This window comes from Phytophthora cinnamomi (genome assembly GCF_018691715.1).
Source record: "Phytophthora cinnamomi strain GKB4 chromosome Unknown Contig38, whole genome shotgun sequence".
Taxonomy (NCBI): Eukaryota; Oomycota; class Peronosporomycetes; order Peronosporales; family Peronosporaceae; genus Phytophthora; species Phytophthora cinnamomi.
In genome coordinates, this window is record NW_027150971.1 from 717541 (window position 1) to 739972 (window position 22432).

Below are 22432 nucleotides of genomic sequence, written 5' to 3' on the forward strand. Positions count from 1 at the left end.
GATTGATCGCTTGTCGCCTTGCACGCTCGGAAGGTAGCACGGCGGTGACTTTGCGTGCCACGTCCATCTTCTCGGCGACACTAGTCTTTCAGTCGTCGGTATGCACACTATTTCTGTTTCGGGAGCTCGGAGCACGATTTCTTAAAATACTCTTGGCCGCATGCGTGTTTGGGTAAGACTCTTACTGAAGAGAAAATTCTGAGTGTATGCATACCGTACACTAGGAATTTTCTCATCAAAGATTCCTGTTACCCCGCTATTTAAGCCGTTAGAAAAGTAAAAAGGGGTCTTCGGGATGACCAGTCCAGTTTAAGCTCTCCGCCAGAACAATTTGAGCTATATACTCTCTAATGTAAGTTAGTATATGTGTAACAAAACGATCACGGTAATGCAGAAGTCTGTGCTCGTGTTAATTTACTTAATATTTAATATCTTGCTCAACCTACTCTAACATTGGTTTTCATCATACTAAAATGCTCGTTCAACGTGCTTGTACTACGTAGAGAAGCTCTTGGTATGTTATTTAGATTCTAGTCCGTTCGAATAGCTCGGTCTGTATCTCTCATGGCAAGCGGGAAGATACCGTTGCTTGAGTCGTCCGTTCCGCACAACGTGAACTTAGCTTCGGAGCTCTCCGGCGGCAAGCCGTGACAGTAGGGCGTACCGTTTGCTCGGAATTTAATTTCAGTGTTTCCAGATAGCCAGAGTGGTAGCTTCGATACGTCAGTGTATTGCACAGTAAGGCGGGATGCCTTACCCAACGACCCATAGTTGTCGGGTATACAATCTAGCGGGTTACGGTCCAGCATGACGTACATGGAGCTGTCGCTCAAAGTATCGGGCACTACGTTGTCTACCAAGGACAGATCCGCCAGACCCATATTGGACAAGACTGACGGAAACTCCTAGAGTTCGCAGTGCTCCAAGTACAGCATCACAACCGATGGCCACTTCTCATTCTGGTTGTTGGCCCACCTAAACGAATTCGATGTAGATTATGTCACGAGACAGATTGTCGATCGTCCCCTCCGGTAAACCTTCGATGAATCGCGATCGCACGAAGAAAACAGTGGTAAGTAGGGGGAAATACGGGAGGACTTCGCGGGTCACTCAATAATCGTCGAATTATACAGTTAAGTACCATCAGCTTGCTGAAGCGGCGGATGTCATCGTTGGTGACCAGTTCGGAACAGTGTGAGATGATGAGGGAGTTGAGAACTCAGGGGTCCAGGAACTGGAACATGTCGTGCATCTCCCCCTCGCGGCCAGTCATATCTCGTTCGATGCAGCTAATTTCCATGACAGAGCAAGCGCACTGTTGAGTAAACCACGGGCGCATCTGTAATTTGCATCCCGCCGCGCGATCGTCACCACCGAAAACCCCCGACGACGCAATCGAACAAATACACCACAGATAGGCATAAGCACCACAACGAATGCAGTAATTCGGGTACCACAGAATGTCCATTTAGCTCTAGCCTGGGGCTTGACGATGTTTGATTTTTTTCGCACATATTTGGGCTGGGTCTTGGTCCGTGAAGAGCTCTACATCATCTCCAAGCTTAGCAGCAAACCTTTCTACAGATACCCGTGCCGACGATGCAACTCGAATCACATCCATGTCATGCTGAATTAGAAATTTTACACTTCGCAAACCCGATAGCATATTCAAGTACGGTAAAGTCGTAGTAACAACATCCAATTAACTCATCATGAAGAACTGATTGCACTCCAGAATTGCTTTAATTTGAATCGTGTCTGAGTAGTTAAACTGTTCCGAAAATGCCCCGTTGCTTGCGATAAACAACGATATGTAGACAAACATGATGTTGCTTGGAGTAATAACTCCCCAGGCGAAGTCGAGTGCCAGGTCGATAACAGTGCTGTACAGGTGTCTCAACTCGACCATTTTTTCTAAACTGTAGTGTACCAGCGTGTTAGCAAAGGCATTCAAGAAGATTAACCCCACATAAACCTGGTTCTCCAAACGTTGCTGATAAGAAAGCTCGATGAGTGTGCTTGTATTTAATACAGTCTGTGAAGCAATTTATGATACCTCTCGCATGAGTAAAACCACATCGAACCACTCGTCCCTAGCACTGATGGCTCGTGCAAACCCAGCTGCAAAACGCTTGTGTGCCTGACGCCTATTTAAACGTTCGGGCATCCTTCTGTTCTTTAATTCACCATCCGGATTTTGCTGTAAAATTTGAATCTTGCCAAATACCAAACAACGTGGTACAGAGTATCATAGCATCTTTACTGCACTTTTTCAACTTCAAAACTGCAAATTTCAAGCTCAATACATGAGTAAAACAGCAACATTCTATGATTGTATATTATAAACTGTATGATATATCTCGGTACATAGAGTTGAAGAGCGCGATTTGCCTATTGGCTGGCAAATTGCAAATCAGCGATTGCCTTGCGTATAAATGTACGAAGTAGCCTAGTGTCTATTCAATGTCATTTTAATTTTACATTTTGCACTATTGAACTTGGAATTTGCAGTTTTGAAATTGAATGGGTGTAGTTTCTCGGCCGTGCGGGCTTGAAAGATTTTCCATCACGAGAGCAGTGGCGTCACGCCACTGGTGTGTGCTTGAAGATGGTCTGTAACATGGATACAGTGTATTAGAGAACTTTAGTTTCTGGAGTTGGAACTACATAAAATCTAGATAATCTGAAATAATCTGGAAATAAATTATGGATAAAATACCGGCGGATAGTCCAATACTTAAAGTTAACTCCAGTGGAGCTACCTGAAATTCGAAGAAGTTTATTTTTGGAGCAATGCCAAAATAACTCCAAAACCCGAGATAGCCCCGGAAACTAAAGATCTCTAATAGGTGTTCGGCGCCTCGCCGCTCGGAAGGTAAGCGCAGCACGGTGGTGAGTTTTCGAGCCACATTCATTTCTACGATACGCTTTGGTCCAACAATTTCTGAATGTCAGCGACCACTTCTGGTTCGTCTTCGCGAGTCGCGAATGAAGGGCAGCGGGTGGCAACTTTTAAAAAATACTCGTTTTTCGGTGCTGATCTCATGCTGATGCGTTGTTCTCAGAAGTGTTTGACGGAATTTAGAGGGGCCAGAAGTGCACACGTGTGTCTATAAATAATGACCGGCCAGCGAAGCGTGCAACGGCATTCAATGGAAGCGCTACAAATAGGAGGAGAAATCAAGAACTTGCTTCGCTATGGTTATGACCACGCCAAGCGCCTAGAACAAACGTTACTTTCGAATTTGCTGACAAGTACCCTGGGACATCACTATTAAAATAAGAGGCTATTGATCGGCTATGCGATTTACTCGGCTCGTCACTACTCTTACCGCAATTGAGGCTGTCGGTGACGTGTGCGGTTTGAGCTGCAGCGCTGCTTCTCATCTGAAGGTAATGAGCTTCAACTTGCGGACATCGATCGCTAACGATCTCTGTCCGAGCGGTTGCTGGGAGCAGCGCAAGTGGCGTGTCAAGCAGCTCGTGGACAAGTATGAGCCTGATCTCATCGGCACACAAGAAGGAGCCCCCGGCCAGATCGAGTTCTTCCAGAGGCAGCTTTCGTTCGCAAGCACGGGGGAGTGTGCGGGTGATTGTCAATGGAACGAGCGCGACAGTATTTTTTACAAAGTTGATCGTTGGGATCTCTTGGAGACCTCCACGTTCGCGTTGGTACGTTTTGGTCAACAGATTCGTATTCATACTTAGATTATTACCATTCTAGCTCATACTGCCAATCGAACAGAGCGATACTCCCGACGTGCTGCCATCGAACACTTGGGGGCTCCAGTACTTGCGCGCTGCTGTTATCGCACGTTTCCGCGACAAGACCAGTGATTGTGTCGTGTGTATGCTAAATACGCACTTTGACATATCGCTGGGCCAGTCGCAGTCGGCAGTTTTGGTCGCGAAGCGTTTGAGTCAGCACTGCCTGGCAGAAGACACCGTGCTCATGACGGGCGATCTGAACGCTGTCCCTCAGAGCGCTGCCGCTCTGTACCTCGCTAACCAAGGTCCAATCGATGGGTCCTACACACCGATCCCGCTGTACGAAACGTTGACCGCAGCGGGTGCAGGCGGGCCTACTTGGATTGGATCCTCCTTTGGGGATCACCCAGTGGACTGCAAGTACGACTACATTTTCTCTCGCCGTGATGACCACACCTGTCTGCGCAACGGCACCGTTCTGGTTGATATGTTTGACGGTTATTCGAGCTCCGATCATGCAGTACCGATGTCTGAATTTTGCCTCGGGACTGAGTGTTCGTACTGCATCGCGTAGTTGTGCACTTCATGAGCTTTCGTACCGTAGCACTTTGCAAAACGCTCGCAATCAATGAATACAAGATGGGCTGCAATTGCGGCTCGCTGCAACCAAATGAAATTGAAGATGGTACATGTATTCTGTACAACATGATCTAGGTAAAGGGCTGGTTGTCTTCGGGACAGCCTTGAGCATCAGCACCTTTGCAACGTAGCGATCGTGGCGGCTTTGCGCTGTCTTGGCTGGTACATGCTTTGAGGTGATCTATCTCCAGCGTAGGCAAGCGTGACAAGGTGTATCCACGCGCCCAAGTCGGATGCCCTGCATGTCGGCCGTCTCCTTTCGCTCCATCCTGCTGCCGCACCGTGCCCGTCAAGGTATTAGCGCTGCGTACATCAGCCCGCCCGGACATTGAATCCGATGACTCACGCACGGCTAATCAACTCAGTCGAGGCGTAAAGCACATCTCAACAACTATCTTTCCATCGCGAGGGTAAGCCTGCTGGTGGTTACTAATGTTAGCTCGTCGCTATAACTTACTGGTACTAATAGTTATAAGCTTTATATAAGTTATATAGTGCAAGTAGAACCGATCCTGTTGTACGTCTGGCTGGCTGCTGTCCGAGACAGCTAGGCTTTTTCGTCAGGAGTTGCTGTAGTGCGCAGCCATCGGTATAGTCATCAGTGATGACTACCTGACCGAACTCCGCCTCAGCTCAGTTTCCAATTTGACAAGTCAAGCTCGTACAAGCTACTTACACACCGAGCTAATATCTATTCAAGTTATGGTCTCTGCGACATCAATCATCCTCGGCGCTGCTGCCGTTGCCGGCCTCTCCAACGATTGCGCTGCCATCGACATCTCCGCCGGAATCGGGCTGTCCGCTCAAAACCAGTACTCTCCGAGCGCTGCCTCCACGCAGCTCAAGGTCATGACATTTAACCTGCGCACGTCCATCGCCAACGACAAGTGTCCGAGCGGGTGCTGGGAGCAGCGTAGGTGGCGCGCGAAGAAACTCGTGGAGAAGTACGAACCCGACCTCATTGGCACGCAGGAAGGCGCGCCCGACCAGATCGAGTTCTTCACGTCGAACCTGTCGTACGCGAGTCTGGGGGAGTGCGCGGGCGAGTGCAAGTGGAACGAGCGTGACAGCATTTTCTACAAGCCGGAGCGCTGGGAGGTGCTGAAGAACTCGACGTTCGCGCTGGTAAGTATCGGGGGGGGGGGGGGGGTACGTTGCCCGGAAACCTTTCCACTAATGTGTTGTTATTGTGTGTGTCTGCTTTTGCGGTTGTTTGATGTTGTTTTCAGAGCGGCACACCGGAGGTGCTCGGCTCCAACACGTGGAACCTCGAGTACCTTCGTGCGGCGGTGATCGCTCGTCTGCGCGACCGTGCCACGAGCCGAGTCGTGTGCATGCTCAACACGCACTACGACATCACTCGCGGCCAGAACCAGTCGTCCGTGTTGGTGGCTCAGCGTATGAGCGAGTTCTGCCAAGACGGTGACGCGGTGTTCATGACGGGAGACCTGAACGCGATTCCGACGACGGCTGCTGTGAAGTACTTGGAGAATGAGATTGCTCTCGACGGTGCGGACACACCGATCCCGATGTACGACTCGCTGACAGCTGGTGGAGCTGGCATCGCGACGTGGATTGGCTCCGGGTTCGGTAACCAAACGTGGGAGCCGTACAAGTTCGACTACATTTTCACTCGTGACGACGCGGAGACTTGCCTCCAGAACGCTTCGGTGCTGGTTGACCTGTTCGACGGGTACTCGAGTTCGGACCACGCCGTGGGGATGTCGAAGTTCTGTTTGGGGACGGAATGCAGCGAATGCATCGGAGAAAAGGACACGATACAGGACTTGCGAATTCAGCTCGATGCGTCAGTATCGCTTTAAGACAATAAGGGACGCTTACTCGGAGGTAAGCACGCAAATCCACATCTGTTGTAGTTATGCTTTGGCTGTGATTTTATCCGCGCCGAGATTTTGTTATTGGAAGCGCAGATCCTGAGTGTAGTAATGCTTGGGCTTCCATGTCAGTATTCGTTGCCCGGAATGATACAACCGACATGTACGCAACCCAGTTTATTGCCCGGTCGTATTGCGAACGTGTAGTAGCCAGTTAATCAAGATCTGGTCGTGTGGTTATTCGTCTTCATCGCGCCAATGTTCCACGCAACTGCAGGGCCTGAATACCTTTGTAGATTCCCGCTTGGAAATGTATTACGCGGGCTGCGTTGCTTTGGGAATCTCGGCAAGTGCGCCCATACCAGTATATCCAACCTTGCCACAGTGCATCATTCCAACCGTAAACTATGTAGAGGAATCGGAGGAAGAAGCTCGTTGGAAAATCTTCGGCGATATCAAGGTTCTGTGAGGTTTCATACTGCAAATTCATGTCAGACTGCAGATACAACCCGGCCGCCCACGTGGTGTTTGTCAATAGTGCAAGGGCACCGACAGAGCGTCCATCGGGGACCATGTATGCTGTATTCGTTGAACTGATGTGCGCAGGCGTCCTCCTCGTAGTTGTTGGTATTGTTGACTCCAACCAAGTTGTTCGAGAGGACGGAACAACTCCCGCCGATTTTTATGAAGAGAGTGGAACCGTGGAAGTATTGTGAGTGTAGTTAAGACAGCAGTTTGATAGGACGGCGACGAAGCAACTACGTGTCATTCTTTGGTTACTGCCGCTGTTTGCATACAGCAACTGGTTTTATGCGTATCACTCTTTTTTCAACGTGACTGCGTTCAATGTACGTACCAGCGGACTGGCGAGTTCATTCTACTGGTTGGCACAAATGGGAGCCGCGTACGCAGTCGGCAAAACTCTGGGTGGTCAAGTCAGCAAGAGAAGAAACATAAGCCATACAAATGAGAGCATAACAAGACTACAAGAGGTCGAATTCGTCGTGGCGGACGTTGCTGTGCGGTCGCTGGTCCTTTTTGCACTATTGACAAACACCACGTGGGCGGCCGGGTTGTATCTGCAGTCTGACATGAATTTGCAGTATGAAACCTCACAGAACCTTGATATCGCCGAAGATTTTCCAACACTTCTTCCTCCGTTTTTCCTCTACATAGTTTACGGTTGGAATGATGCACTGGCAAGGTTGGATATACTGGTATATGGGCGCACTTGCCGATAGAAGCGCAACTGCGTGTGGGTATTTCGCGGGAATCTACAAAGGTATTCAGGCCCTGCAGTTGCGTGGAACATTGGCGCGATGAAGACGAATCCACACGACCAGATCTTGATTAACTGGCTACTATGCAACATCGCAATGCTGGGTGCGTACATGTCGGTTGTATCATTCCGGGCAACGAATACTGACATGGAAGCCCAAGCATTACTACACTCAGGATCTGCGCTTCCAATAACAAAATCTCGGCGCGGATAAAATCACAGCCAAAGCATAAGCTACCAATGTGTACTTTGTGTGCTTACTCCGAGTAAGTCCCTTATTGTCTTAAAGCGATACTGACGCATCGAGCTGAATTCGCAAGTCCTGTATCGTGTCCTTTTCTCCGATGCATTCGCTGCATTCCGTCCCCAAACAGAACTTCGACATCCCCACGGCGTGGTCCGAACTCGAGTACCCGTCGAACAGGTCAACCAGCACCGAAGCGTTCTGGAGGCAAGTCTCCGCGTCGTCACGAGTGAAAATGTAGTCGAACTTGTACGGCTCCCACGTTTGGTTACCGAACCCGGAGCCAATCCACGTCGCGATGCCAGCTCCACCAGCTGTCAGCGAGTCGTACATCGGGATCGGTGTGTCCGCACCGTCGAGAGCAATCTCATTCTCCAAGTACTTCACAGCAGCCGTCGTCGGAATCGCGTTCAGGTCTCCCGTCATGAACACCGCGTCACCGTCTTGGCAGAACTCGCTCATACGCTGAGCCACCAACACAGACGACTGGTTCTGGCCGCGAGTGATGTCGTAGTGCGTGTTGAGCATGCACACAACTCGGCTCGTGGCACGGTCGCGCAGACGAGCGATCACCGCCGCACGAAGGTACTCGAGGTTCCACGTGTTGGAGCCGAGCACCTCCGGTGTGCCGCTCTGAAAGCAACATCAAACAACCGCAAAAGCAGACACACACAATAACAACACATTAGTGGAAAGGTTTCCGGGCAACGTACCCCCCCCCCCCCCCCAATACTTACCAGCGCGAACGTCGAGTTCTTCAGCACCTCCCAGCGCTCCGGCTTGTAGAAAATGCTGTCACGCTCGTTCCACTTGCACTCGCCCGCGCACTCCCCCAGACTCGCGTACGACAGGTTCGACGTGAAGAACTCGATCTGGTCGGGCGCGCCTTCCTGCGTGCCAATGAGGTCGGGTTCGTACTTCTCCACGAGTTTCTTCGCGCGCCACCTACGCTGCTCCCAGCACCCGCTCGGACACTTGTCGTTGGCGATGGACGTGCGCAGGTTAAATGTCATGACCTTGAGCTGCGTGGAGGCAGCGCTCGGAGAGTACTGGTTTTGAGCGGACAGCCCGATTCCGGCGGAGATGTCGATGGCAGCGCAATCGTTGGAGAGGCCGGCAACGGCAGCAGCGCCGAGGATGACTGATTTTACCAAGACCATGATATCTACAACAATGTCTTGGTGGAGCCGTTTCAAGGAAAATGAAAAGTGAGGTGTACGGTGCGTACTTGTGCGTGTAGGATAATCGTCCGGGCTATCCACTCGAGGGGTTCGCTATCTGGTATGAATGAATTAATTATGCATGTTGGAGAAACCAGCTACTTCAAGTAAACCACTATTGGTGTTGGAAGGTGCAGCGCTTTCAATCGGACAGCAAGAGAGAAAGTGTGATGGTATGGTTTGTGTGTTACTGTACAGTTACCTGGCACTTGACGGCAGCGATTGTTTGGTATCTCACTCACCGACTCAACATTGAAGGCGGTCGCGGCTTTCGACCGCAAAGCTCGGAGCCCGCAAAGCTTCGGAAGGAGTGTGCCTCATGATGCAGCGTTGAATTGAGGCGAGTCCGCTTTTGATAGGGAGATGCTGTATTATCTATCCACTGACGCCAAATGGGCCAAGCGCTCCTAATTATACTTAGTTCGTTTTATCCTAGCTGTTGACCAGAGTAGAACTTCTCACTTTAACACCTTAAGGGACTGTGTGCATCCAGGTAACCAGGGTGCGTCTTCGTCTTCCTTGTGCAAAGTATGAGTGCTGGTGACTCTAGCGCCCGCGAGAGACCTCCCTCCCAACCAAGAGACCAGCTCGTTCTCCAAGTCGAACATGTCGCCCTCTCCGAAAGACTGCTCACGATCGAGATTTTTGAGGTTCAAAACGCTGCAACTCCGAGAAATAGCACGCCGTCATCTCCACCTCGATCAACTCCGTTGCCTTCAACGCCTTTAACCCCGTCTCGAACTGCTGGGTTCCGTGTGGCAGCTCGCGATGATGTCGAAAATGAGTATTCGCTGTTTGTTACACGCCAGAAAGCTGAATATCTGTACCGGGCGGCATACCCGGTTGAAGCTGCAGCCACCGAAGTGATTAGTCTGGAGGCAATGGCAAATGGAATTCTCGGTCAGTTGAATATCATAGGGAACCGGCAGCGAGATGTTGGAAAGCTGGTGTGTCGGGAACCGGAGCCTCACGTCGAAAAGAAAATGCGTCTGCTACCGGTCAGTACCCCACCTGACAAGCAAAGGAACCCTCATTTGCCTTCCAAACGCCAGGATCGACGCGCTGTCCGTGTGCAAAAACATTCAAAGCGTACAATGGAAGCGGTTGCAAAGGCGATGCGACGACATGAGCAGGACGCGAGCTGGGACGACGAAAGCGCTGGAAGTGAAGCCGAGTCAGGAAAACTGGATCGGAAAAGTAGCGAAGCAAGTATTCTACATCGTATGGCTGTTGCGGACTCCAAGACGGTGCGGAAGGCAGAGCTAGAAACAAATTATGAGGAGTCTGAGCATGCCTCACCCTTGCTTGAAGACGACAAGGACGTCAGCGCCTACAAGATTCAACCATATACTTTAGCCCCCGGCTTATCACCTGTCAAAAGAGGACTCCCAGAGCGTAAGACGAAGCACAGAGACCTTGAAGAGCGTCGTCAAAAGGGCCGCCAAGAGCGCATTAGGGCCACACAGGCCGCTCAAGAAGTTCTGCCACCTTCACAAGACCAGCATTCGTACGATGTTGTGATCGAGGAAACGGTGCATGATTTATCTGGCGAAAGATCGAGACGTTCATCAATGGTGACTGTTACTAGTACCGAGGAGGCCACTCCGCAGCCAAGAGCTTTGTCTGTACCCCGGACTAGCGTCGTCGTCGGCAATGCGTATGCGCTGAAAAACATGCCCGATGACACGTCGGAGCCAGAACAATTTTTACGACGGCAACCTTCGGAGGTGCACAGGAGCGTCTTGAGAAAAGATCACTGGCAAGATGACATTGGCATGAGCATTGAAATCACCGCTGAAGGGCCAAGTTTGCAAACACCACCTACACGACTTCTCCAAGTCGAACAGGTCGCCCTCTCCGGAAGACTGCTCACGATCGAGATTTTTGAGGTTCAAAACGCTGCAACTCCGGGAAATAGCACGCCGTCATCTCCACCTCGATCAACTCCGTTGCCTTCAACGCCTTTAACCCCGTCTCGAACTGCTGGGTTCCGTGTGGCAGCTCGCGATGATGTCGAAAATGAGTATTCGCTGTTTGTTACACGCCAGAAAGCTGAATATCTGTACCGGGCGGCATACCCGGTTGAAGCTGCAGCCACCGAAGTGATTAGTCTGGAGGCAATGGCAAATGGAATTCTCGGTCAGTTGAATATCATAGGGAACCGGCAGCGAGATGTTGGAAAGCTGGTGTGTCGGGAACCGGAGCCTCACGTCGAAAAGAAAATGCGTCTGCTACCGGTCAGTACCCCACCTGACAAGCAAAGGAACCCTCATTTGCCTTCCAAACGCCAGGATCGACGCGCTGTCCGTGTGCAAAAGCATTCAAAGCGTACAATGGAAGCGGTTGCAAAGGCGATGCGACGACATGAGCAGGACGCGAGCTGGGACGACGAAAGCGCTGGAAGTGAAGCCGAGTCAGGAAAACTGGATCGGAAAAGTAGCGAAGCAAGTATTCTACATCGTATGGCTGTTGCGGACTCCAAGACGGTGCGGAAGGCAGAGCTAGAAACAAATTATGAGGAGTCTGAGCATGCCTCACCCTTGCTTGAAGACGACAAGGACGTCAGCGCCTACAAGATTCAACCATATACTTTAGCCCCCGGCTTATCACCTGTCAAAAGAGGACTCCCAGAGCGTAAGACGAAGCACAGAGACCTTGAAGAGCGTCGTCAAAAGGGCCGCCAAGAGCGCATTAGGGCCACACAGGCCGCTCAAGAAGTTCTGCCACCTTCACAAGACCAGCATTCGTACGATGTTGTGATCGAGGAAACGGTGCATGATTTATCTGGCGAAAGATCGAGACGTTCATCAATGGTGACTGTTACTAGTACCGAGGAGGCCACTCCGCAGCCAAGAGCTTTGTCTGCACCCCGGTCTAGCGTCGTCGTCGGCAATGCGTATGCGCTGAAAAACATGCCCGATGACACGTCGGAGCCAGAACAATTTTTACGACGGCAACCTTCGGAGGTGCACAGGAGCGTCTTGAGAAAAGATCACTGGCAAGATGACATTGGCATGAGCATTGAAATCACCGCTGAAGGGCCAAGTTTGCAAACACCACCTACACGACTTCTCCAAGTCGAACAGGTCGCCCTCTCCGGAAGACTGCTCACGATCGAGATTTTTGAGGTTCAAAACGCTGCAACTCCGGGAAATAGCACGCCGTCATCTCCACCTCGATCAACTCCGTTGCCTTCAACGCCTTTAACCCCGTCTCGAACTGCTGGGTTCCGTGTGGCAGCTCGCGATGATGTCGAAAATGAGTATTCGCTGTTTGTTACACGCCAGAAAGCTGAATATCTGTACCGGGCGGCATACCCGGTTGAAGCTGCAGCCACCGAAGTGATTAGTCTGGAGGCAATGGCAAATGGAATTCTCGGTCAGTTGAATATCATAGGGAACCGGCAGCGAGATGTTGGAAAGCTGGTGTGTCGGGAACCGGAGCCTCACGTCGAAAAGAAAATGCGTCTGCTACCGGTCAGTACCCCACCTGACAAGCAAAGGAACCCTCATTTGCCTTCCAAACGCCAGGATCGACGCGCTGTCCGTGTGCAAAAACATTCAAAGCGTACAATGGAAGCGGTTGCAAAGGCGATGCGACGACATGAGCAGGACGCGAGCTGGGACGACGAAAGCGCTGGAAGTGAAGCCGAGTCAGGAAAACTGGATCGGAAAAGTAGCGAAGCAAGTATTCTACATCGTATGGCTGTTGCGGACTCCAAGACGGTGCGGAAGGCAGAGCTAGAAACAAATTATGAGGAGTCTGAGCATGCCTCACCCTTGCTTGAAGACGACAAGGACGTCAGCGCCTACAAGATTCAACCATATACTTTAGCCCCCGGCTTATCACCTGTCAAAAGAGGACTCCCAGAGCGTAAGACGAAGCACAGAGACCTTGAAGAGCGTCGTCAAAAGGGCCGCCAAGAGCGCATTAGGGCCACACAGGCCGCTCAAGAAGTTCTGCCACCTTCACAAGACCAGCATTCGTACGATGTTGTGATCGAGGAAACGGTGCATGATTTATCTGGCGAAAGATCGAGACGTTCATCAATGGTGACTGTTACTAGTACCGAGGAGGCCACTCCGCAGCCAAGAGCTTTGTCTGTACCCCGGACTAGCGTCGTCGTCGGCAATGCGTATGCGCTGAAAAACATGCCCGATGACACGTCGGAGCCAGAACAATTTTTACGACGGCGACCTTCGGAGGTGCACAGGAGCGTCTTGAGAAAAGATCACTGGCAAGATGACATTGGCATGAGCATTGAAATCACCGCTGAAGGGCCAAGTTTGCAAACACCACCTACACGACTGGACGCACTGTTGAGAACGGCACGACAAGTTATGATGGTGAATTCCTTTGGAACGTCGATGCAACGGAGCACAGGGAACTTGCGATTGGGTTTTGAACACAGCAGAAGCGCTATTTCACCGGTACTAAGTCTACATGCTCTAGGTTCATCGCATTCATCCCCAACTTTACTAAGTCCAAAACGCGAGAATCCAGCTAGTGATAAATTGCTCAACGCAGAGGTTGCTGCTAATGTTGTGACCAAGAAACACCTCGTCGCAGATGCCGATGCTGCTGTAGAAACACACAAACCTGCAAAGTTAGCCAATAGTGCTCGACCTCCGTCAAGATCTTCGAGCATTGATGCATATGGGCAATCAATATTTGGGTTTATTAGTCCTAACACTGACGAAAACGGGAAACCAATTCCGGAGTCGATGTTCCCTGTGGAGTCTCCAGGACCTATTGATGACGATGTTCATGGACAAAATCCATTAGCACAGACGACACAAGAGCAGAGCCATGCAGAATCGCAGGGCAGATTAAGACAGCGATCCAACTCGACGGGATCGGAGGGGACAATTCGGTTAGGTCCGTTGCCAAATGCAGCGGAGCTACCAGTTCAAGAATTTTTGCCTCCGCCAGAGCCAGTAGTAGATTATAAAGCAAATGTGGTTCTCGAAAGTGAAGTCGCACAGGAAAAAGTGCTTGTACCTGCTGAAGACCCCGAAATTATAGTTTTTCCTACCAATGACTCGACAACCGGAGCAAGTGATGAAACTGTGGATGATAAAAGTGAGAGGTGTGTGGGCGAGCTACCCCAAGCTGCCATACCGAACTTTCAGGACGTTAAGAAGGAGACCCAAGAAAGTGCGAGCGCTATATTGCCGATCGTTGACACAGCTATGACAATCAGCGGAGAAAGTGCATCAACATTACCCCATCAGCCTGCGCAAGTTTTACCTCCAATTTCGCGAGAGGAATTCTTGTGTGCTACTGCAATTCCGCAAGAAAGTTGGGAACACCAGCAAGCATCTAATGAAAAGATCGAGAAGCTGCCAAGTAATAAAGTAACTCTCGAGGGAAGAACATCGGAGGGCACAGACGTCGAAGTACGACAAATCTCGGAAGGAGCTGTTCTGTCATCGGCAGCAGACCCATTACCAGACAACGGAGTAATGGGACAAAACCATTTGCAGGACTTACACTCAGAAGCCAAGAACAGCGACGATCAAGCAAAAAAGTCGTGCAAACAGCAAGAGGCCATTGAAAACACTGGTCGTGACGTCAAGTCAAGAAACGATCACAATATGGAAATGGGTAACTGTGTCAGCAACACCGATTTACGCAGGAACAATGTGGCTGAAAACGACGTGGTGCAGCGTCAAAGTCATGACATGATTGTGAACTCAGATATAGGTAGCTTTTTCAACAGAAATATTGCTGAAGCCAGTGACCCCGAAAGTTCCCTGGAGAATGTTGGTGCCGAAATAGAAAGCAGCAAATTGGCAAACAACGCAGATCAACTTGGGTTAGTGCTGGAAGAAAGTGAGGCCTGCGCCGACCTCGATGCCATTAAAACGTTATCATCTGATAAGGAGACTGACGTTGCGGATTCTGGTAGCAACAGCCAGACCGCTTCCGTCTGTGTCAACGATGCTGAACTCGATCCAGTGGATTGCATAGGCGATTTGCCTGTTAACAACGGTCCAACCAACAGCATCATAGAGCTCGTTTTAGGTGGCGAAGAATGCGCAGATAGGAAAAATGACCAGAGTAACGAAATGACCTCACCGCAAGACCATGCTCGAAACAATCCGAAACAACAACAGGATGTTCAAGTAACACGCCTCACTTCTCACGGCGAACAACTGCAGCCAGTGGCGGAGAGTGAGTCAAAGTATCCAGACCCAGCTGTGGTTGAAGTCAACAGTGCAACAAGAACGACACTACTAAATCAGCCAGAAAAGCCATCATCTTCTTTCGAGAACCCCAAGACGACGGCGCGAAAAAAATCGCTGAGTCCTAGCAAAAAAACTGTGCCAGCAAGCCCCATCGAAAAAGCACAATCGAGTTCAAAAATTTCTAAAAGAAGGGTCACCGTTGCACAAGTACCAAAGGAACCAGTTATCGCTGAACCAACACCTAAACTAGAACGAAGACATACAGCGGAAGATGTGAAAAGGAGAAATCGGGCGCGTCGAATGAGTACTATCGACACCAGTGATGCACTACCAGGGCTAACTACAGCTAGTGTTGCGAAGACTGTGGTAAAAACGCCAGGTGAGAAGAGTTCGGGACCAGCACTAAGCTCCCAGAACAAGCTCCAAGCGCCCTCAAAACGACATCCGTCTCAACACTCAGGGGCTGTTCAGAGTGTGTCAAACTATCACAAGAAGTGGGGCAAGTGGTTGGCAGGTCGAAACATCATCGAGAAAGTCGGTTGTCTCCAGCTGGAAGAATTTGTCATGGCGGATCCGCGAAACGAAGAGAATTTACTCAAGCTCGGTCTACGCTACGTTCGTTGGTCAGGCACAAGTCTGCCTGGAATTTTACTTTTGGAACACGCAGCATTATTGCACAAGAACACTACTAGTACGCAGGAGTACTGGTTTTGGCTTGGTTCAGCGCACTTGGATATCTTCATGCGTCATCGAAAGTATTTACCTATCGCACGCTTTCACTTAAGCAAGAGCCTTCGAGCTTTTACGAGCGCCTTTGCATACATAGGGAGTCTGGCTGACCCGATGCTGCTCCTTCGCTATGCAATTGGCCTATTTTGGCTCAAAGGTGATGACAACCTTGAGAAGACACGGGATATCTTCCTTGAACTCTTTTCACAGTTTGTGAGCTTCTGTGATAAAGATCGTCCAAACCTCGTGTTTCTTCAGTTTCAAGTGTTTCATCGTCTGAAACTCTATGTGGACGCTATCGAGTGTATGAACAAGATCATGGCTCTCCATGAAAGCGTCCCGCATCAACCAACGCCCACGGAGGTTCCTGTTCTGGCTTCGACGAACGCAATGGCACATTTTGCGGTGTATAACGCAGCAGATTATCGATTGATGTTGATGCAGTGTCAACAGGCCAGTGGCGACTACGTTGCAGCAGCTCAGAGCCTAGCGTCTGTGTTGAAGCTCAAGGGCATACAACAAGACACCACGCTAAGAGACGAGCAGTATTTCGACCTGTGGTATTCGCTCGCGGAGAAGTGTTTCCACCACGAGGACTACGCACTCGCGTTAGAATACTATGCAATTGCCCTGAACTTCGCAAAACAGTCCCAGGTGCTCGCTGCCATTCATTATAACCTCGGCCTCTGCTTTCAGTCACTAGGCGAAGACAACAAGTGCGTGACGGAGTACAAACGTGCACGTACTGCCAATCGCCACGTCCCTCCTTTGGTGTCGCTCGCTGAACTAAGTACGCCGTACGACGAGCGGTTTGCGCAGCTGCTCCAGAAATCCGTCGTCCAGACAATTGAAGAAGTACGAGTGGAACTGTACGGCAGAGCAGTAAGGCGTCTCCAGCGTGTATTCCGTCAGAGTCGAAGAAATCTGAATATCAACCTTGACAGTAATAGCTCCGACAGTCCACAAACGAAGATGCCCAGCTTGTCCAAACGGAGACTAAGTATCGCGGCAGCACGAAATCCACTAACACTCGTCAAAAACGAAAACACGACTGTAGAATCGGGTGTCCATGAAGAAAAAAATGTGCCGTTAAAACCTGCTGCAAGCGATGATAACCAATCCGGCAAAAGTGAAGAAAGCGTTCTCGAGGCTGGCGAGCGTCGCCATGAATCTTTTCTTGCGAGAAAGAAAGCAGCAATGGAAGAGATGGCGGAGTTGCTCACACACCCTCAGTACCGCGGCCGGGAGACGTCACCATCGTCTCGTCCAAATGCACGGTTGAAAGTTGGAGCACAAATGCGCAGTGGTCTACTATCCCCCGAGAAAGATCGTTTAGATGTGCGCCGGAAGCAGTCGATGGAGACTTTTCGTCAGGTATGCCGACACCGATTGTTTTGCTTGATAATTCGTTCTAATTGCTGTTCATGTTTCCGTCTATGTTGCTCGACAGCTTGGTTACGTTTCGTCGACGATGCCGTGGATTGAGTTTTGGGAGAAGCTACTTGCCCTTGCACCAGATCTCTTCGAGTCTCGGCAAGCTTTGTACGAATGTATTGCTCGGATTCGAGGCCGGTTGCCGTTGGTGGCCGACGATGTTGCCTTCTGTGCTCTGGCGGAAAGCATCGGGAATGTCCATGAAGCTATTGAAAAACTTCACGAGCCAGCATACGAGCGGGAGCTAACGTACATCTGCGCTGTCATCGAGGTTTCAAAGCAACTAGTGCGAGATTTCCCACAGGGATCTCCCCTCAAACCTCCACACATCTCCCTGCCAACCATATCGTCACCTAGAGCAGATGCTGCCACTCACAACTTCACAGGGGCGACTGCGTCAGGCCGCACAGTCCTACCTCCTTATTCTCCGAATCGAGCAGCATCTGCATCTACCACTATCTCCAACTCAAAGCAACACCTTCGCATGAACCAGGTGCTTAATATGCATTTCCAGGAGCACGTCCAGCAACAGGGAGCAGCAATCGCAATAGCAGAAGCTACAGGAGGTTTTGGGCACTCTCAACGGCGAATGGAGAAATTGGCCGTGCTTAAGGATTTCCGAAAGGCAAACGATGTTCTGTTGAGCTCACAACTGGCATTTGGTAGTGAAAAAGCAGCCACCTAAGGAGCTCTATTTATTAGTCAAAGTGTTTTCCGAGAATGAAGATTGACACGGAAAACGGTAGAGTAAATTTGAATATGCACGGGATACGAAAACATCTACTTCAACTTCGTTGCAACCTTGTGAATCCAGTCCACAAGCAGCGGGAACAGAGCTGACACACTATCGTTGATGAGACCCAGGAAAAACTGTTCTGCTTGCTCGTCAGTCAAATCCAATCGGAACTTCTCCTCCACCTTCAGCAGAGTTGTAGCCGGATTCGCCGACAACTCTTCAATTCCAGAGTCGGCCATCAGACTTAGCAAGTTCAAAATCAAATCAGCACTCTTGCGCAGCCAGTTGTACGCTTGACAGCAGTACGTTGTAAATTTTTGGTAGTGCTCGCTTGTAGGACCGCCCATGCCTTCCACCATTTCCTTTGTCAGTTTGAACGGAGGCGGGTACGGCTTCGGATCAGCTCCAAACACAAAACCGAAATCAATGTGGAAAAGATGTCCTTCTGCCTTCATCATCAAGTTGTCCAAGTGACGATCGCCAATTCCCAGCAGATATGTTAGCACGCAGTAACCGGCCACCGACTTAACGTACGTGCTCAGAGCCTCGGGGGCAATCCCAAACTCCGCACTAGGGTCTGAGTTGTGCTTTCGCAAGAATCCAACAATCTGCGGTGATTCAAAATGGGATACCACATATGACACGGGGTACGAGTCCTGTACGAATTCCATCAGGCCGTCGTTCGCGCCCGTTGCCAAAATGCGGTACGGAGTCAGCTTTAGATCCAGGTTCACCTTTTTCAGCAGTCGGTCCATCAAGATGAACATTTGCATAATCAGCTGATCTTGGCGCAGATCGTCACCATTCTTCACCATAAACTTGTACATCGGACCTTCCTTTTCGCGGTGCAAGTAGCTGATCATTCGAGTCGGCAAAGATTCGCGCATGATGTTCGAGTCACTTCCACCGAACATCGACTGGCCCAGGTTCGGCGGATGATGGCCTTCGCCGTCTGCTGAAATTGCGTGGTGGTGTTGGTCGGTCGGAGGAATCACCGTTTGGAACTGGATAACTGCCGGATACATGGCACTCTTGAACATTTTTGCGGAGGATGGTACAACTCCGCTCAAATGAACCGTAGGGTCTAGAGGCAACGAGATGATGGTTCCCTTGGGCCACGGGAACTGCTTCAGGAACTGACGCAACTTCTCCTCCTTTTGATCCTTTCTTCCCTTTTCTTCGCGTGCCTTATTGTGGATAGCCAAGATGTGGCTCATGAAATCGCGCTGCGCCATCAGCATGTCATAGATAGACTTTTTCTCCTCGTCCCGCTTCATCTCAGTTAGCATCTGGTTCAGTACGGTGTGGAAGATCTCCGAGTCGTTTCCTTGTTCGCCAGCCTCCACCTTTAAGTACCAGTAGAAGTAATTGGCCATCTGGAAATTCGTACTCGATCGAGCAATGAGGAACCGGGCTAATGGGCCAAGATTGTCCCCGGAAATCGACCCATCAGCACTGCACGCTTCGTCTCCATTCATCGGTCCGCGAGAAGATGTCATGGAGGCACCTGGCTTCTCATAACGTAATGCCTGCACCAGCTGCAGCAAAAAGTCGAGCAGATCTTCGTTCTTGGCTGTGGCAAGCGTTGACACGGCAAAGTGGCGCACGATCTCGTGCTTGAACTCTTTCTCGCGACCAAGGAGCTTCAGCGCATCAGCGATATCGATTTCGCACCACTGGGACAACAGGTCGGTCGCCTGCTTCACCTCCAGCTCGTCCTTCCAATCGACGGACAGTAGGAATTTAACGACCGCCTTCTTGTTGTCGGTCAACGTGTAGCGGAACTTCCAAAGCAGATCCTTGTCTTCATTCTTCAAGTTGTCTGTCGGCGTTGCCAGCAAGAGCTCAATGCGAGCCTTTTCGTCACGACTGGGCTTGAGGTTGGGGTCAATGGAACCACGCAGGATATCGCGCGCAAGACGACGGTACTTGCGCTCGGCCGGGTTGTCTTCATTGAGATCCGGGTCCGAGACGGTCACGAGGCTCGGCAGCTCTCTGGAGCTGGAGGATGCTGGCGTCGTGGCTAGATCGTATGATCCACTGAGTGTGTGCGAGTCGTAAGTCTGGGCCGACGACGGTGTGCTGCTGCCCTCGTAGTTCATCCGCCGGGGCCCCACGTCTGCAGTGTACGAGGATGTGAGGTTGCGCTGCGAGTAGGGCTCTTCCTCGTACACGACGACGTCGCCGAAGTAGGGCATCTCTAGCCACAGCAGCGCGTCCTCCCGGTAGGAGCAGAACGGTCCCAGCGCGTCCCTCCTGGTGGGGGGCTCGCTGCCGCGCCGGATGCGCGCGATGCGGCGGTCCGTGACGCTGTCCATCCACTCGTTGCGCGCGATCTCCTTGCGCTCGTACTTCTCGCGCAGCTTGTCGAGGCGGAAGCACTCCTGGCGCACCCACTCCTCGTCGATCTCCGAGGGCGTGGCCGTGTTGGGCGCCGAGTCGGCCTCGCGGCCCTCCCAGATGCGCAGGCACTGCACGCCGTCGCGCAGCACGCCCTGCTTGGAGAAGAAGGAGATGGTGGAGCCGCCGATGGGCACCCAGCCCACGCCCCAGATCGTGATGGCCAGCAGCGAGTTGCGCGACAGGTCGCGGTAGCGCACGGGGAAGGAGACCCACTCGTTCCAGTAGATGGTGGAGTTGCTGCACTTGGTGGGGCTCTTGGAGCTGATGACCATGGGGTGCAGCGGCAGCCCGTCGGAGAAGACCTGCGCCGTCAGGAAGATCTCGCTCACGGGCGAGTTGCGCACCTCGGAGGACGAGCCCGCCAGCTGCTCCAGCCCCGCCAGCGGCGCCTCGGAGGATGAGCCCGCCGCGCGGCGCGGCGCGTCGCCGCTCACGGAGCAGCCCAGCGCCGGCGCCAGCTCCACGAGCGAGATCTTGACGGAGATGCCCGTGCTCACGCCGCTGCTGAGGTAGTACCGGTACTCCTTGAGGCGGCTCGCCATGGCTGCTAGACACGAAGGGAGGGGCCTCCTACCTACTTCGCTATGGCGGCCGACGAGGAAGCGGCGGACGCTGAAGTGAGGGTACAGTGTGCCACGTTCTGCTGCTCATCGTTTACAGTACAACTGTACGTACTGTTGCTTTACGAGACGATTTAACTGATGAAGTTCATTGAATTAAGTTACATTTGAGGTTGTACTCAGTACTGTATATCGAGTAAGTTATGTTTTCGCTACAGTCTTGATGCGGCTGTGCAGCCTGCAGGTTGTAGTTGTAGTGAGTGATCGTCGGCGCGTATGTACATGTGTATTGCCACACGTCGCCGGGCTGCTGGTGGATGCGGGGCCGGCGCTGGTCTCCGTCGCTTGCCCCCGGCGTGGCGTTGTGGGTGGATTTCCCGCTGCGAAGCCATTTCGGAGCTCCGAATCGAAGCGGCTCGCCCCACAACGCGGCGACGGCGGCAAGGTCCACCGAAGGACTAACGTTGCATGCAATAATTCTCTCGCCCGGCGAATCCAGCTTCGTGGGCGTGTGTGCTGCTGGCAACGTCGAGCTACAGTTCTCGTAATGTGCGGCAGCGCTTCAACGCGGCTCGATGATGTGATGTGTAGCCGCGCCAGCCTAGCGAAAGTGCTGGCCGCCCACACTCGGTTACAGCAACGATGCGGGAGGCCTGCACCGAGATGGGGGCGCCGCCGGGGTGGAACGTTGCTGAGTAAACAGCCCCACGGTTCAGCAAGCCAGGGCGGGCGGGTTCCGCTGCAAAAGCGCTCCGAATCCTACATGCACTAGTAAATGCCACGGTGCAGCAGGGGACAGGACTGCGGGCGGCCGCGCGGGCGTCGATCAGCGCGGCAACTTCAGCTTGGTGTTGCCTGTGTGGCCCTTCTCTGAGTGTCACCGCGGAGGCTGCGGGTGGCTTGAGACACCTTGCCCTTGGGCTCTGTACGCGGCGGCACCATACACAGCTCCAGACAAGCTGCCCTCCGAGTCGTACCGTCGTCAAACGATAGAAAGCTCAAGTGTAGGAGCGGCGATCAGCCAGCCAGCCCTCGGGCGGCGTCGCCCCGCCCCGATTCTTGGTGGTCTGCGGGGTCCGCAGTGTGCATATGTTGGAGCAGCGGAGAGGGATGACCCCCTGCTGGAGCTGAGAGGCGCGCGGGTCGCCTATCCCCGCGTAGCTTTTTTGGGGGACCGAGATGGACGTTACAGCCCTGGGCTAAGAAGTTCGCCCCGCGTCACGGGCCGAGTCACCGCCTCCAGCGCCCCCAGCAGGCAGGGGACAGCAGGCAGGGGCCGTCATAAGAGCAGCGCGGGCGGCCCGGCGGCTTCTACGCTCGAGCCGCTCGAGCCCAGCCAGCTGTACCACAATTGTGGCACACGTCGCCCCCTCGCGCCCACGACGGGACGAAACTGGCCCTTTTCTGGGTCTCTCGCCTTTTGTATGCGCTCTCTCCGCGCGGCAGACCAGGGC

The 22432-nt window shown here is 52.0% G+C and overlaps 5 protein-coding genes across 6 annotated transcripts; 3 read left to right on the forward strand and 2 right to left on the reverse strand.

Annotated features, from left to right (window-relative positions):
• Positions 1-3300: 3300 nt before the first annotated feature.
• IUM83_03234 (angel protein) lies at positions 3301-4282 on the forward strand (the record flags this gene model as incomplete). The annotated part of the gene is made up of 2 exons (XM_067927221.1): positions 3301-3672; positions 3746-4282. The coding sequence occupies 2 exons, from the start codon at positions 3301-3303 to the stop codon at positions 4280-4282; spliced, it is 909 nt and encodes a 302-aa protein (XP_067792000.1).
• Positions 4283-5049: 767 nt separating this feature from the next.
• Positions 5050-6170, forward strand: IUM83_03235 (DNase I-like protein; the record flags this gene model as incomplete). The annotated part of the gene is made up of 2 exons (XM_067927222.1): positions 5050-5472; positions 5577-6170. The coding sequence occupies 2 exons, from the start codon at positions 5050-5052 to the stop codon at positions 6168-6170; spliced, it is 1017 nt and encodes a 338-aa protein (XP_067792002.1).
• A 1574-nt stretch (positions 6171-7744) lies between these two features.
• On the reverse strand, positions 7745-8865 carry IUM83_03236 (DNase I-like protein; the record flags this gene model as incomplete). The annotated part of the gene is made up of 2 exons (XM_067927223.1): positions 7745-8338; positions 8443-8865. 2 exons carry the CDS (start codon positions 8863-8865, stop codon positions 7745-7747), a joined length of 1017 nt encoding a protein of 338 aa, XP_067792006.1.
• An 8276-nt stretch (positions 8866-17141) lies between these two features.
• IUM83_03237 (uncharacterized protein) lies at positions 17142-17527 on the forward strand (the record flags this gene model as incomplete). The annotated part of the gene is made up of 3 exons (XM_067927224.1): positions 17142-17219; positions 17296-17395; positions 17466-17527. 3 exons carry the CDS (start codon positions 17142-17144, stop codon positions 17525-17527), a joined length of 240 nt encoding a protein of 79 aa, XP_067792005.1.
• Positions 17528-18059: 532 nt separating this feature from the next.
• Positions 18060-20960, reverse strand: IUM83_03238 (Phosphatidyl inositol kinase (PIK-A); the record flags this gene model as incomplete). Of its 2 annotated transcripts, XM_067927226.1 has the most annotated exons (2): positions 18060-19429; positions 19523-20960. In XM_067927226.1, the coding sequence occupies 2 exons, from the start codon at positions 20958-20960 to the stop codon at positions 18060-18062; spliced, it is 2808 nt and encodes a 935-aa protein (XP_067791997.1). The 2 variants fall into 2 exon arrangements, with proteins under 2 accessions (XP_067791997.1, XP_067791998.1); XM_067927225.1 differs by having other exon boundaries at positions 18060-20117.
• Between the last annotated feature and the right edge of the window lie 1472 nt (positions 20961-22432).